Source organism: Melospiza georgiana, chromosome 2 (genome assembly GCF_028018845.1).
Source record: "Melospiza georgiana isolate bMelGeo1 chromosome 2, bMelGeo1.pri, whole genome shotgun sequence".
Lineage (NCBI taxonomy): Eukaryota > Metazoa > Chordata > Aves > Passeriformes > Passerellidae > Melospiza > Melospiza georgiana.
In genome coordinates, this window is record NC_080431.1 from 59659188 (window position 1) to 59672229 (window position 13042).

The following is a 13042-nucleotide window of genomic DNA, read 5'->3' on the forward strand; positions in this document are numbered from 1 at the left end:
GTATCTCTTACAGCACAGGCATTTTGAGACAAAGATTTTTGGGGGTTGTGTTTGCATATTAACTGATATACAAACTATCAGAAACAGATATGCAAAATTCTGTGGTTGCTGATTTCTGTATTATTTGTACAATTCATTACATTATCTATTGCTTCAGTTCTCTCTATGCATTGACAAACTCAAAATTTAGGTCCCAAACTAGCAATGACTGATGTGTCTTTTCAGTTTTCCTCACAGGGTAAATGAGTCCAGCAAAGTTGGTAGGACCATACAGCTGTATTAATTTAGGCTGTAGAAATTAATTAATTTATTTATTCAATTAAATTGAGTCTCATAGCAATAATGTAAACTGTCTTAAGAGGTCCCAGACATCAGCTTTAGGAAGATGCTAACAGGAGACAATATGCCACAACAGAAAAGGTAGAAATTATATGTAATTAGCCCCTAATAACAAATGGCCCAAACTCTATAGATTATCAAGTTTCTACACATTCATCACGCACAAAGATATCACAAGGAAAAGGGCTCAGTTTGAAAAACACTGATACTAGAATTAAGATCTTTTAAAATTTGTGAAGACTGTCGAACATGTTAAAAACAAACTTAAAATGAAGCAGAATGTTTGAAAATGACCTCCAAATTATTTCTAATACAAGACAAAAAATGAAGCACCTGTCAGAATTGCAAGCACACACACACACTCACCTACACACACACTGAAGGGGGGAGGCAACAGCAAAACTATGATGTTATTCTACAATATAAATTTGCAAGAAGGCATAACATATGCTGGCACATCTGAGTTCAAGTAGCATTCTTACCTGAAGTTCCTGGGTAGCAGATATAACAGATAGAAAAACAAATAGAAAGAATCTATGTAAAATCACTGCATCAAAGACATCATAGACAAACATTTGCCTACAATTTTAACAAATATTATCACAGAAACTTCAACTCTTCCTTTAAAGTCTGAAAATAGCTATTTTTTGCTTTCACATCTTTAGGAAATTTCAAACAAATATACCTTGTTGTCTGGGGATGATCCAAGCATCACTGGCCTGTTAAAATCATATGCACTTTTTTGAAGGACTCTTGCTAGCTTTAGTTTTCTAACACTGTTTTTTCATTTTTATGAATGTACCACACTCAGATATGACGTAAATGTTACAGTTTCAACTCAGTCATTAGAGAAGTAGCCTTTTACACTAGGTCTAAGTTTATTTTTAAAACAGTAGTAAACCAAATCTGAACTAAACTTTGGAATGCAATCCGTGGCAATTAAAAAACCACTATGTGAAACTCAACATTTCTAATTTTACTTCACATTAAAGTAGAGAAGCTTGGTATCTGTTTCATGACCAACTTAAGGCTGCAAAGATATCAATTAATTTAGGCCTCAGTCTTGAAACTGGCCACATGTATAAAAAAAAATCTTTGCAGAGTCACAGGCCATGAAAGTAAATTTATTTTAAAAGGATTTTTTGTGCACAATTATTTTATACTCTCTATATAATTTTAAGTGGTGAAGAGAATGAAGAAATTACTGCATTTCAGTGGACAAAAAAATTATCAAGTGATCTTCAGTCAAAATTGCAGTCCTACATCCTTGTAATACCTTGAAAGCTTTTAAGACACAGAAATTACTGCAGCCAGTGTATTAGTGTATTTTTGCCAGACAACATGGCATTATTGTTTTATCATTTATCCTTGTTTGGAACCTTGAAGCTCCTTCAATATTTCTCTAATGTATTTTTAACCATTGCTGCCAACTAGCCTTTCAGGGCTTTTTTTTTTTTTCCTTCTCTCTTTTTTTTTTTTTTTTTTTGTGGGCTTTGGGGTTTTTTTTGGGTTGTTTTTTTCCCTCAGCAAAGTCATGGACATCTGTGAGCCAAGACTACTAATTTTGATACAGAAATTCCTGCTTTGGGAAAATAAGGACTTTGGGACATTTTTTTCCCCATTCCTTCATCCTTTCTCTTCACTGGAAAAAAAAATTCAGATGTACATGTGTTCACACCTGAATGTTCTGTTTACCTAAAATTATTTTACTACTGTAATACAAATAGGTAGAAAAATGAATATTTCTTCCTGTACACATGTTCTTCTCAGGGCTAAGAGTGATGACTGAGAGAATTCATGTTAAAAACAAGTCCACAATTAAGACATCTGAATCTGAAGTCCTTCAAAACAACTAACAATTTCTGAATTTTTCAACAGCAACAAAATTGTTAGACTTGTTTGGCAACAGATTTTTGGTTTTTCCTGATCAAATAGAAAGAAATGCCCCAAGTTTCATATTAGCAAGGTTAAAGGGTGTAGCCCCCCCAAAATTTATCAGTTTTTCCCTTCAGCAGTTTCAGCTCAAGGTGAGCTGACAGCCTTCACCTGTCAAGACTTGATCTGGGTGCTGAGGATTTTGTTTAGCTCCTGCATGAAATGATGAAATCACAGACACCTCAGCAGAGTGGAAGGTACAGCTCTAAGTGATTTCATCGGCAGATGCAGCAATAACAGCAGCCTGAAGGCCTGAATTAATGTCTCAGAGGGTTCCTTATGAACCAACAGATTTGGAACAATTTCATTTTATATGTTTTTAATCAGGAAATATATATATTTTCTTAACAATTTAATTTTTTACAAACTGTATTTAAAATAAGTTCACTTAAAAGTAAGTTCACCAAAAAGGTACTAGAACAGAGGCTTTATTTTCCACTACCAGTTTTGCAGTGTTTCCTAAAATAGATTCAGAAAGGAAGGGTGTGGTAGTCTTTTTACTGTTACGCTACTGAAATAAACACTAAGTCAAGATCATAAATAATCTGAACCTAAAAGTACATTTATAGCTACGCAGTTAAAGTTTTATGTTACAAGAAGAGAAGTGTTTAGCAGAAGGAGTATAAAAGTGTTTTAATAAAAAAGCCGTTTCAGAGAAAATATACTGTACCTCCCCATCTTCCAGCTCAACATCTAGAAAATCAAAGTCCCTAAAGACTCTGAATTGCTGTTCACTGTTTGAATCATCCATGTTCTCCTGCTCCCTTGCTCCGTCTTCTGAAGAGACCAAGCTCGTCTGGTGCTCAATCAGATCCAAATCACCACAGGAAGAAAAAATCACCTACAATTCAAAGGATTTCTTTTGTTACAAACTGTTCCCTCTGGTTGTTTCTTCCTAAAAGCTGTAATTGGTTATTCAGAAGACTGTATTTCCAGTACACACCTAATTCCTTCACTGAGTATTTTTAGAACACTCTTTATTATTTATGTTGGACAGGTGCCTTCAGATTAAACTTGTACAAAGAAACAACTTCATGCTGTGGGAACACATCCAAGAATATTACAGCTACCTCCTAAAGGCTGCAGATTGATGTTGCCTGGATGTTTGTATACATATATAGGAACAAAATTCAGAGAACTTAGCAGAGAAAATACTGTCAAGGGGATGATACAATAAGTTCATTTAAAAAAAACCCTCCAGTTAACAAGTTGTTAAAAAATATGTCAAGATTAGAAAATACAACAAGCCGTGTTTTTTTCTTTCCTACTGAGTATACTTGTATCTGCAATTTAGTTGCACAAATTAAACAGTTCCTGTCTTGCAGAAACAAAGGACCTGTTCTCCATTATAGAAGTGACATATACCATGTTCAAGTGACATACCATGTTCAGAAGATTTTCTTTTTTTTCTGTAGAAAATATTTAATAAATATTTTAAGAGTTTCCCACCCTGGGTGATCAATCACCCTTTTCCTGGCACCAGATAACACTAATTTTTAAAGAGTAACATCAGAACTAGTGTCTAATGGAAAAATCAGACACACACACCCTTTCCCCTCCCATTTTATTTCTGTAATATAATTTTTTACTTTATAAAGGCTCTGGATTGTTAATACAGAGGTCGTTACTCTCTACCCACTGAGATGGCAAAAGTAAAATCTACAGCATCAGAGATTCTCACAGGAAAACCACACATAGCCCCCAAAGTAAATCTTTGGATTTAATTGGTGAAAGCCATCCACTCCCCGGTCCATTTGCTGAGAAACACAGCCTGGGCCAGTACAAAGGACAGTGACAGCAGCGGCTTCAAACCTACGCAAATCTGGTCAGCAACCCTGGGAAACACAGTTCTTCACTTTCAACGCTCAGGACACAATGAAACAAAAACTGGTCAATACAAGGCTACTTACTGAAGGGTTTTTACTCAGCCCAACTTCCTGACCACACAGGGAAAGGACATGCACCAGCTTTTCCTTTGTCCTTTTCTAGAAAACAAGATGTTTCTCAAGTGAGCATTTTTAACCATGCATTCTCCCTGTGGCTAGTAACATACATTAGCAATTTTTAATTAGGAGGAACTAAACAAAGAATTAGTCATTAAATGCTCAAAGGATTGCTTTCAGAGCAACTATGCATCAAAGAAACATAAAAATAGCTGTTAATGATTTTGCTGTTTATTATATTTAAATTAGTCTATAAATTCCATTGAATATATTAAGAAAACATTGGCTCATATGCATCACTTCAAAAAGAAAGTTCAGAAACCTAAAATTAAGCACATGCATAATTTTTTTTTCAGAATTGGGCCTGAGTCACTGCTGTATAACCTAATATATTAAAAAAGAGAAAACAGCAAAAATTAAGTTTACTCTGCATGGCTTAATTTTAACTGGCAGATAAACAAAATCATTAAGGTAATCAAATATCACTTCTAAGAAAATTATTCTTTTAATTGAACTTCCCAAGAAAACTTTAAAAGTTGCACAAGCTATCTACCCTTGCTAAAATCTGAACTCACGTGTTGTGTTTACTTAAATCTGACCTAGACTGAAGAGGTCTGAAAGAGATGCATTTCCTGCAAGCTGAAAGAAAAACAGCTTTGCGATAGAAGGTGGACATAACTCAGTCCATTTTTGAGTCCAAGAAAGACAGCACACAGGTCAGATGTTGTGCTGCCACTTCCCCCAGGCTGCACAGGGCACAGAGGGCACAAGTGTTTAAGGACCCAAGCACGTGCTAATTCAGCTGCTCTGACTGCAACTTGCTAATGAATAGTGGGCTACCTACCTGAGAATACTGGGGTCTCTTCCAGCTCACAGGAACAAGGACATTGGAGTTAGATCCTGATGAGGTTGAAGAAGTGCTTCGGGTGACAGCCATTGCCCTGGGTTTGCCATCTCGCCCAGAAGAGCTCTGCAGCTCATCATAGCGCCTCCCAATAATTGGAGTCTTAAACAGAGAGGAATTATTCAGTAGCACCCTGCTTCAGGATGAATTTAGAAGAGCCATATTGCTTCAGTTGGAGGAAAAGATTATTTTGAAGATCATAGACAGGGATCAAACAAGGAGTACAGCAAATTTCACATCACTTGGTAGGTTTCTTATTTTCCTGTGGATGTCTGAGTAGCAATTGCCATACTTAGTAAACATTCATGGATCGATAATACTCAAAGCAATTGCCACACAAGTTCCTGATATAAGAAAGCTTATAAAGTTTATTTCAAATCTGCACTTCTTACGTATTTTAAATTTTTTTTCCCTAAGAGTGCTGAACACTTTGGCCCTTTTCCAACAGATATTGAAATGCTTTCTTGGATTGACAATAGAATACTCAGCATTTTTCAGGACTATATTGACAGGAAAGCAAATAGTACCATACGCCTTTTTATGCTTGCATTTCTTTTTAAACTCAACAGCTCACTATTATCTGTATCAAATAACCTATAATCCTGCAAACAGTTCTGCAGCTTCTTAACAATAAAGTTACTAGGACCCATTAAAATCACTAGGACCATTTAGTTCTATAAAGTTACAAGCGTTTGCAGGATAAAGACTGCTGTAAGAGAGTCCAGTGAGAAGACAGAAATAAGGTGATAAGAAACAAAACTACAAAAATACCTCTGAAATATCAAAATGAAACTCCAAAGTCTTCCCTGGTAGCTCCTTGGAGGCACTGTTCCACACTCGATGTATTTCCATTTTTGAAAGATCACTATGTTGATAGGAAGGTAGAACTAAACTGGCAGAACGAGAAACTACCAATTTCAGGATATTCAAGGCTTCTCTCCAGTGAATGCTCTAGAAATAATATATTTACTCAGCAAACAGAAAGTGAGATTCACACACATTCAAGATTATTTAAATTTCACAGTTGTATTTTTTGCCACATAATTAAAATGTAAAATCAGAACATCCATATTCTTTGTCTCTCTTGGCCAGTGACAAGGTGTCTGTGTAATTGCAGAATAATTTCAACATCAGAGACCAAGACTTGCCTAAGGTGTCACTGTTAGGGAACTGGCCCACAAGCTGGTAGACCTGTGGATAAAGCCAACTTGGCAGAGGATTTTAAATCTCCTACCTGAATGTCTTAATCAGTATGAATAAATATAAGGGCCAAAGCAGAATCCCCATTTAACAAAAAAGGTGACTTGACATGGGTTTTTACCTCTGTGAATTCCTAGTACTCCCATGTATTTTTCACTTGTCAAGAATTAGGTTCAGAGGTCTCTGAAGAGAAGTGCTTATGCCACACCTCCCTTGTGCTAGTAATTAAAGAATGGTCACTCAGGCTCTGAGTGGTATTAAGGTTGCTCTGAGGTACTCCAAGGCTGAAGCCCAACCTTCCCACACAGTGAAAACATAGCCAGGAATCTTCTCTGGGGATGCACAGGCCATGAGACATCAGGATGTTTACAAACTTTGTACCACACCAGGCACTTGCAGCCCTCCCCTGCTAATCTAGTCTTAAATTCTTACACAGAAAATCAACTTAGGAGAGCAAATGCTGCTAAGTTCCTATAGTAATATAGAGACAATATGGTATTTACCTGTACGTATTTTTCAATGGTTTTTAGCACTTCCATGTTAAACTGCTTCACAGGAATAGCTGACAGGTCCATATAACTAAGAAGACTGTAGATCATCTGTAAGAGGGACTGTTGCATACTAGGAAGGCCCTTTTCTAGCAGCTTTTAAAAGAAAAGTGAATATTACAAAATTTTGAGACATTTCTTCTTAAGCAGAAAGCTACTAGTTTCACAAATAGCAATTGTACTCTTCATCTCCCTTCACTCACTGATTCTACAATGCCATTTTACAATAATTTCACAACTGATGATGGTATACAGGCATGAAGCAAAAAAGAGGTTAAGTTGGGAGACAAATGCCAGCCTTACATTTTATATATGCCTGCCCTAACTTATCCAGAAAACACATTCAGCAGTTGAGTAAACTGGTAGGTAAAATTTATACTGTAATTGGGTAAGCACATCCAGTAAAAACAGGGGAGGATTTTTTATTGTCTACATTTGCTGAAAGTCAGTGAGAAAAAAGAAAACTTGCTGAAGAAACAAAACTACTACTATTCAGACATCAATAAATATTTATCAAATATATTTCACTGCCAGTGCTCACTGGCTCTAAGTGCCAAAGAAACATTTTCTGTTTAGGAGGAGGTGGAGTCCCTGGCCCCTATTACTGTAGAGAGTAATACAAACAAGGGCTTGATCTAAATCCTGGAATTTTCAGACACCTGAGTGTAGATCTTGGAATACCACAATGAACCCTGAAAATGCTCATACATATGTGTTACAGTAATTCCAAAGGCATACAGACAGCCATGAATTGTTTGTATATGAGTGAAATATCTCAGCTGAGAATTTCCTGGCAGGTAGCATGTTCTTTCACTGGTGACAGGCATTGTCCCACCCCACAAATTGCAGAGGCAATAGAACGTTTTTGCTGGAGATTATCAGAGCCTCAATACTAGACACCATCCTCTCAATTCAGGCTGACAAGAAAGTTCTAACACTGGCTATTTGAGTTATTGGATTCTAGAAAAAAAATTGCTTATAAAAACTCTATGCTGCCTCCTGCCTTCCATCAGAGAAAAATTTCAATTCTTATCCAAGTGGACTATAGTAATTGTTATATATCCTTCTAAGGATATAGAAGGATCAGGTTCCTGTTTTTTCTGAATGTTTCATGCCAGTGCAAATTGAACCTATTTTATCCCACTAAATATCTTCTGATTTCTTTCATCAGCAAAAGTGGGTAGCAATTAGTGATTCATAAATCAAAGTGAGCAAATTCCATTAACAGCACAGTAAAGGAAACTCATTATACTTATCTATTTCTCTACAAACAGACAGGAAGATTTTTTTAAATTAAAGGCTTGGCAACCTGCTTCAGCTCTTAGACACTGTCAGCCCCTCAAATACCTTTACTGAAAATGTGCTTAGCAATTCTCTTTCAAAACAGGGTTACCAAGGGGTTTTTATGCCTTCTATTAGGATCTTGCAAAGGAAAGTTTGATTCCTTATTTGCAATTAGTTTATGTGATGCATGCAGCACATCAGGCATTTCAGTGCAGGATTAGAAGAAAGTATCTGGATGACAGAAAGAATTTTTTTTGTTCTCTGACAGAGGCTGCTGCATCACACAATCTCTTTTGGGATAGGAAAAGGAATTCTGGGGAAATAATGGGAATTTTGTCTCAAATGGTATTTAGAAAGCTGTTATAAGAATCTTATCTCTGAAAGTTTGTAATTTCCACTACAGTTTTTACAAATTTGTTGTCAAAAGTATTTGTTGACTGAAACAGCTCTTGGCCCTTAAACCTGACATATTTGGGGACTGTGTCAGTTCTCACTTGCTCAGATGATTATATGTGGTGGTTGGCAGTCCAAGTGTGTCCTTATATACATAATGAATTTGTAATAAGAAAGAGTATTTCTGTTTAGAAAAACAGAAAAGGCTGCTCTTCAGCAGCCTTAACATGTCTTTGGTGCAATATGAATTCTGAAGTAACAAAAACAGCAGCAAGAAGAAGTACTGGTAACACATCACTTGGATAAGAGAATTCCAGGACAAAGAGTTTCCACCGTATTTGTAGAAAGAAATACAACTGTTCTCAGAATTTTTTTTGGACTCTTGTACATATGACCTATTTTGAACAATTGTGGATTCCTCTCTTGTTCTGTGTCGTAACTATTGGGGTCTTATCTGGGCTCAGGAGTCCACACTGCATTAGCAACATTTGCCATCTTCCTGAAGCAACAACCACCCCAGAACAAAGTGGAGAAGAGACCCTTGTCCTTCAAGGGCTGCTGGGCTGCTACCACAGGAGACAGTTCCCTTTGTCCCTCCCAGCCTGACAGGGGCTGTGAAGAGATACCCAGCTCTGAGGCAATGCCATGCAGTCAAACAAACGTTTAGAGGAAATAAAGAGGGCATTTCAAAAGCCATGTCTGAGAGACAAACCATTTCTCAAATTAATGCTTATCTAGGGCATGCTTCCCTTTGCAATACAGATAGTTTAGTTTCTACTGATCTTTTGGTTTTGAACAGGTTATAAATGCTTATGTTTTTACCACCATCTAACAAAGAGGAGGTGGAAAAATCTACCATAAGCATATTACTATGCACTATGGATTCTTGTCCTTTCTTCTCCATTAATAACATTAGCTACTTAAGTTTGAACATGATCCTGGACTTAATGAGTCACCAGTTTAACATGCCAGTTGAGATATGCCAAGAATAAGTATGCTGCAATGATTAAAGTTTAAATTTCAAAAACTAATCTGAAAAAATCTAGCATAAAACCAAAGTAAGGTTTCAGTAATATGTTTGTATGCTGATCTGATTTTGGTTTTGAAGGTTGAGAGATCTATTGCACTACTGAATAGTGATTTTTCCTCATCTGTAGATTGAGACTTCCCAGTTGTTTTCTAGGAGAAATGAAAATTTTTCATGAATGGAGAATATGTAAAACTAATTAAGGAGCATTACTTGTCACTGTGAGATCTGCATAATAACAGAGCTCAAATATTTTACTTTGTGCTGGAATCATACTCCTTGATGACAAGTAATGACTTCCCATTGAACAGGTTAAATACAAAATTTTATCTGAGTGGCAATAATTGAAACTTTTACTTTTACTGTGCTGAGAGCATTTCTTTTCATAGTCTTAATTTAAGTACTTAAATTAAGTACAGTGTCTCCTTCTGAAGGTACACCTGTGTTTGAAAGGGTCACTGTTGCAATACAATTTCCTTTGTTATTCTTAAGCACTGCCTGTCTCACAATATCCCTCTGTCCCAAGGGTTGGGGACTGAACCAGGAATGTTAAAGCTTGAGGCTGTGTGTGGCTTTAACATTCAAGTGCAGGTTGCCCAGTGAGGCTGTTGACCTATTAGGCTTCACCAATTGACAGTGTATCCCACAGCTGGTTTATAGGAAACAGGGGCACACTGTTTATCCTGATCTGGGGATTAACTAAGAAGAAAAGAGCAAACATTCTGAAGGTTGGGAAAAAAACATTCAAGGCCACAGCAGCCTGAATAAGATGGTTTCTTGTCTTTTGCAACACCACCAGACTGGCAGCTACTCTATGCCCATATAAATATTCTCCAGACATGACTCAACAGAGCTGTACTCAATGTAAATACAAAGAAAGGAAGTCAGTGCTTACAACTCTCTCATCCTGCTGCTGCTGGTGCTATGTGAGGAATGTGTCTTAACTACAGTAAAAAGCCTGCCTGGCTTGCTGTGGATACCGTAGGTGGTGCCAACCTACAGCAAGGGGAAGCCGTGCAGAAAAGAGTCTCCACATGCATGTCTCAACCCATTTCAAGGGGAGCAGGATCGGGAGCAATGGCCTTTGTGGAGGTGGTGCAGCACTAGTGACCGTACAGACAGCACTGAGGGTAACAGAGGGGCAACTGCTTTCTGAAGGCTGGGAAAGCAGAGAAAGAATTTGAACATTTCCATCTTTTACAGCATTTCTTTATTACAAATATAGTTTTAATAGCATATTTTTATTAGGAATACAAGCTTCCACTGTGAAGAAGACACTTGACTCTGGAGGGTTCAATGTCATCAAGAGCTCTAATAGCTCTCTAGAGCATTTGGACTTGAAAAGAGAATGAAAAACCTCAAGGTCCTGTTTAAGGTTCCTACAGGAACCTTAAATGGCTTTCACCATCACTAAAGATCACACGAATGATTGCTTAGAGCCTCCATGAGCAAGTAAGGTGAGGAAGCAGCTTGACATGGCAGGGCCTAGTTTATTCTGGAGCCTAAATGAGCATGGGAGCAGCACCTGGCTTTTCAGGCTCTTGCAAATTTGTGACTAGCCAGTATCAGAGATGCCTGAGGGGTTTTTATAGATCCTTTGGCAGATGCTAGTTAATTTATGTAGAGAGGTGGGTGTCAACCCCTTCTCCAGAGTACCAACTGATAGTATAAGAGGAAATGGTCTCAGGCCAGGGAAGGTTTAGATTAACTGCTCAGAAAAATTCCTTCATGAAAACAGTTTCCCAGCATTGGAACAGGCTGCCCAGAAAAAGGGTGGACTCATCATCCCTGGAGATATTTAAAAGATGTGTAAATGTGGCAGTGAGGGAAGTGGTTGAGTGGTGGACTTGGCAGAGTTAGATTTGGTGACCTTTGATGATCTCAAAGGTTTCTTCCAGCCTAAAAATGATTTTGTGATTCTGTGATTGCAGAACTGTCTTCTCCCTGGATGAGAGGGGAGACTGAAGGCAGCTCAGCAGGGAAGAGATAAATCTGAGAACCCTGTAATAAAATGCTGTCCTGAAAGTGATCTGACAACAAGAGGGGCAATATCAAGCAGCTTTGTGCTAAAGAGCAGAACTGAACCTTGGAGCCCCAGTAACATCACTGCATTAGCACTAAACTCCACAGGTGAAAATGAACATGGGAAAACCTTTGCAGCAAGATGACCTCATTTAGTGTTAGCAGAACGCATACAAATTTGTATCAAGAACTAGATCCTTATATCAGATGGTATCTTACTATGCTGGAAAATCCATTGTGGAGTTAGTCTTCTGATTTTCCTCAATGGGATCTAAATAAATGTCCAGTTTCTTCTCACTTTCACAGTGGAAAATCCAACTGGCTAATGAAGGAATCTGCTTTAAGACGTATCAGCTATTGTTTTAGTGTTAAATATTGTTTTTTAAAGTAATTATGTTTTTTTCTGCCAAATTCTGCTTTTATTTTTTAATTATAAATAACAGATGCAGAGCTCCCAATAATTTGCTGGCACATTTCATCTCTTTGGGCTGCTGGGCAACAGAAGAGTTAGAACAGTGAAAAGTTTTTGAAAACTTACCTCAGCCAGATATGTAACCATACTCAAAGTAATATCAGCAAATGCTTCATGAAGGTAACGGCAAACCACATTTACCCAGGTAGCACAGTCCCTTGTATAGCTGTGTGTTTTATAAAGGGTCATGACATGTGCAAGATTTGATAGCTTGGGATTCTTCTCCTCCAAACAAACCTAATTAAATATAAACATCAAAACATTTCAAGAACAAGGCAACTGCATTTACAAGGTTTGAGGATGTACAAAACAGCAAATGATTTTGATACCTGAGCAATCCTTTCGGCTATATCTTTACAAAACTGGTTTGGGCTGTCAAAATGTTGAATTAAATGGGGCAGGAGACACAAAACATTCAGTGGAAATCCTAGAACAAGAAAATACAGAATAAAATACATATTCTGGACAGCAAGAGCCACAGTGATCTTTAAATTGGTGTTTCATGGAAGGTCACAGCTTCAATATAACATTTACCATAAACTCACACAGACCCTGTCTAGTTGGTCATACCACTGGACAAGCCACATTTGTCTTAAAGGGGCCTTAATTTGAAAATCCAGTATGTCATTTAGGCAACAATACTCTTGTAAAGCATGAGCTTATTTCTGCGAACACTACTACCCATTTCTCTTAGAGATAATTTTTCTCTTTTCCACTTAACTGGCTTGTTGACAGTCTTAACCAGTGGCATTTTCACTACAGCTGCTAAAACACAAAAAGAAATTCAGTGAGCATTGATTAATAAACAACTGTTCTGGTCAGCTGCCAGGCACAGCTTCCACTGTTTTACACTGTTCAAGGTAATAAAAATGCACCAAGTTCCAAGTGCTGTAATTAGCTTAAGTGCTGTCTGGAACTGGGATTCAGATCTTCTGCACCAACTCATAGCTCAAAGTGGTTGATGAAATACCTGCA

At 37.4% G+C, this 13042-nt stretch overlaps 1 protein-coding gene across 7 annotated transcripts in view; it reads right to left on the bottom strand.

The window, feature by feature from the left end:
- Positions 1-13042, bottom strand: part of FRY (FRY microtubule binding protein) — a 224315-nt gene that overhangs the window by 26789 nt on the left and 184484 nt on the right. For all 7 annotated transcript variants that reach the window (XM_058019112.1, XM_058019111.1, XM_058019115.1 and 4 more), the window contains 7 exons: positions 12397-12494; positions 12134-12304; positions 6825-6965; positions 5893-6072; positions 5062-5223; positions 4185-4259; positions 2945-3115 (listed from right to left, as the gene is read on the bottom strand). In XM_058019112.1, the coding sequence (XP_057875095.1) occupies positions 2945-3115; positions 4185-4259; positions 5062-5223; positions 5893-6072; positions 6825-6965; positions 12134-12304; positions 12397-12494 (998 nt within the window). The remainder of the gene's footprint in view (positions 1-2944; positions 3116-4184; positions 4260-5061; positions 5224-5892; positions 6073-6824; positions 6966-12133; positions 12305-12396; positions 12495-13042) is intronic.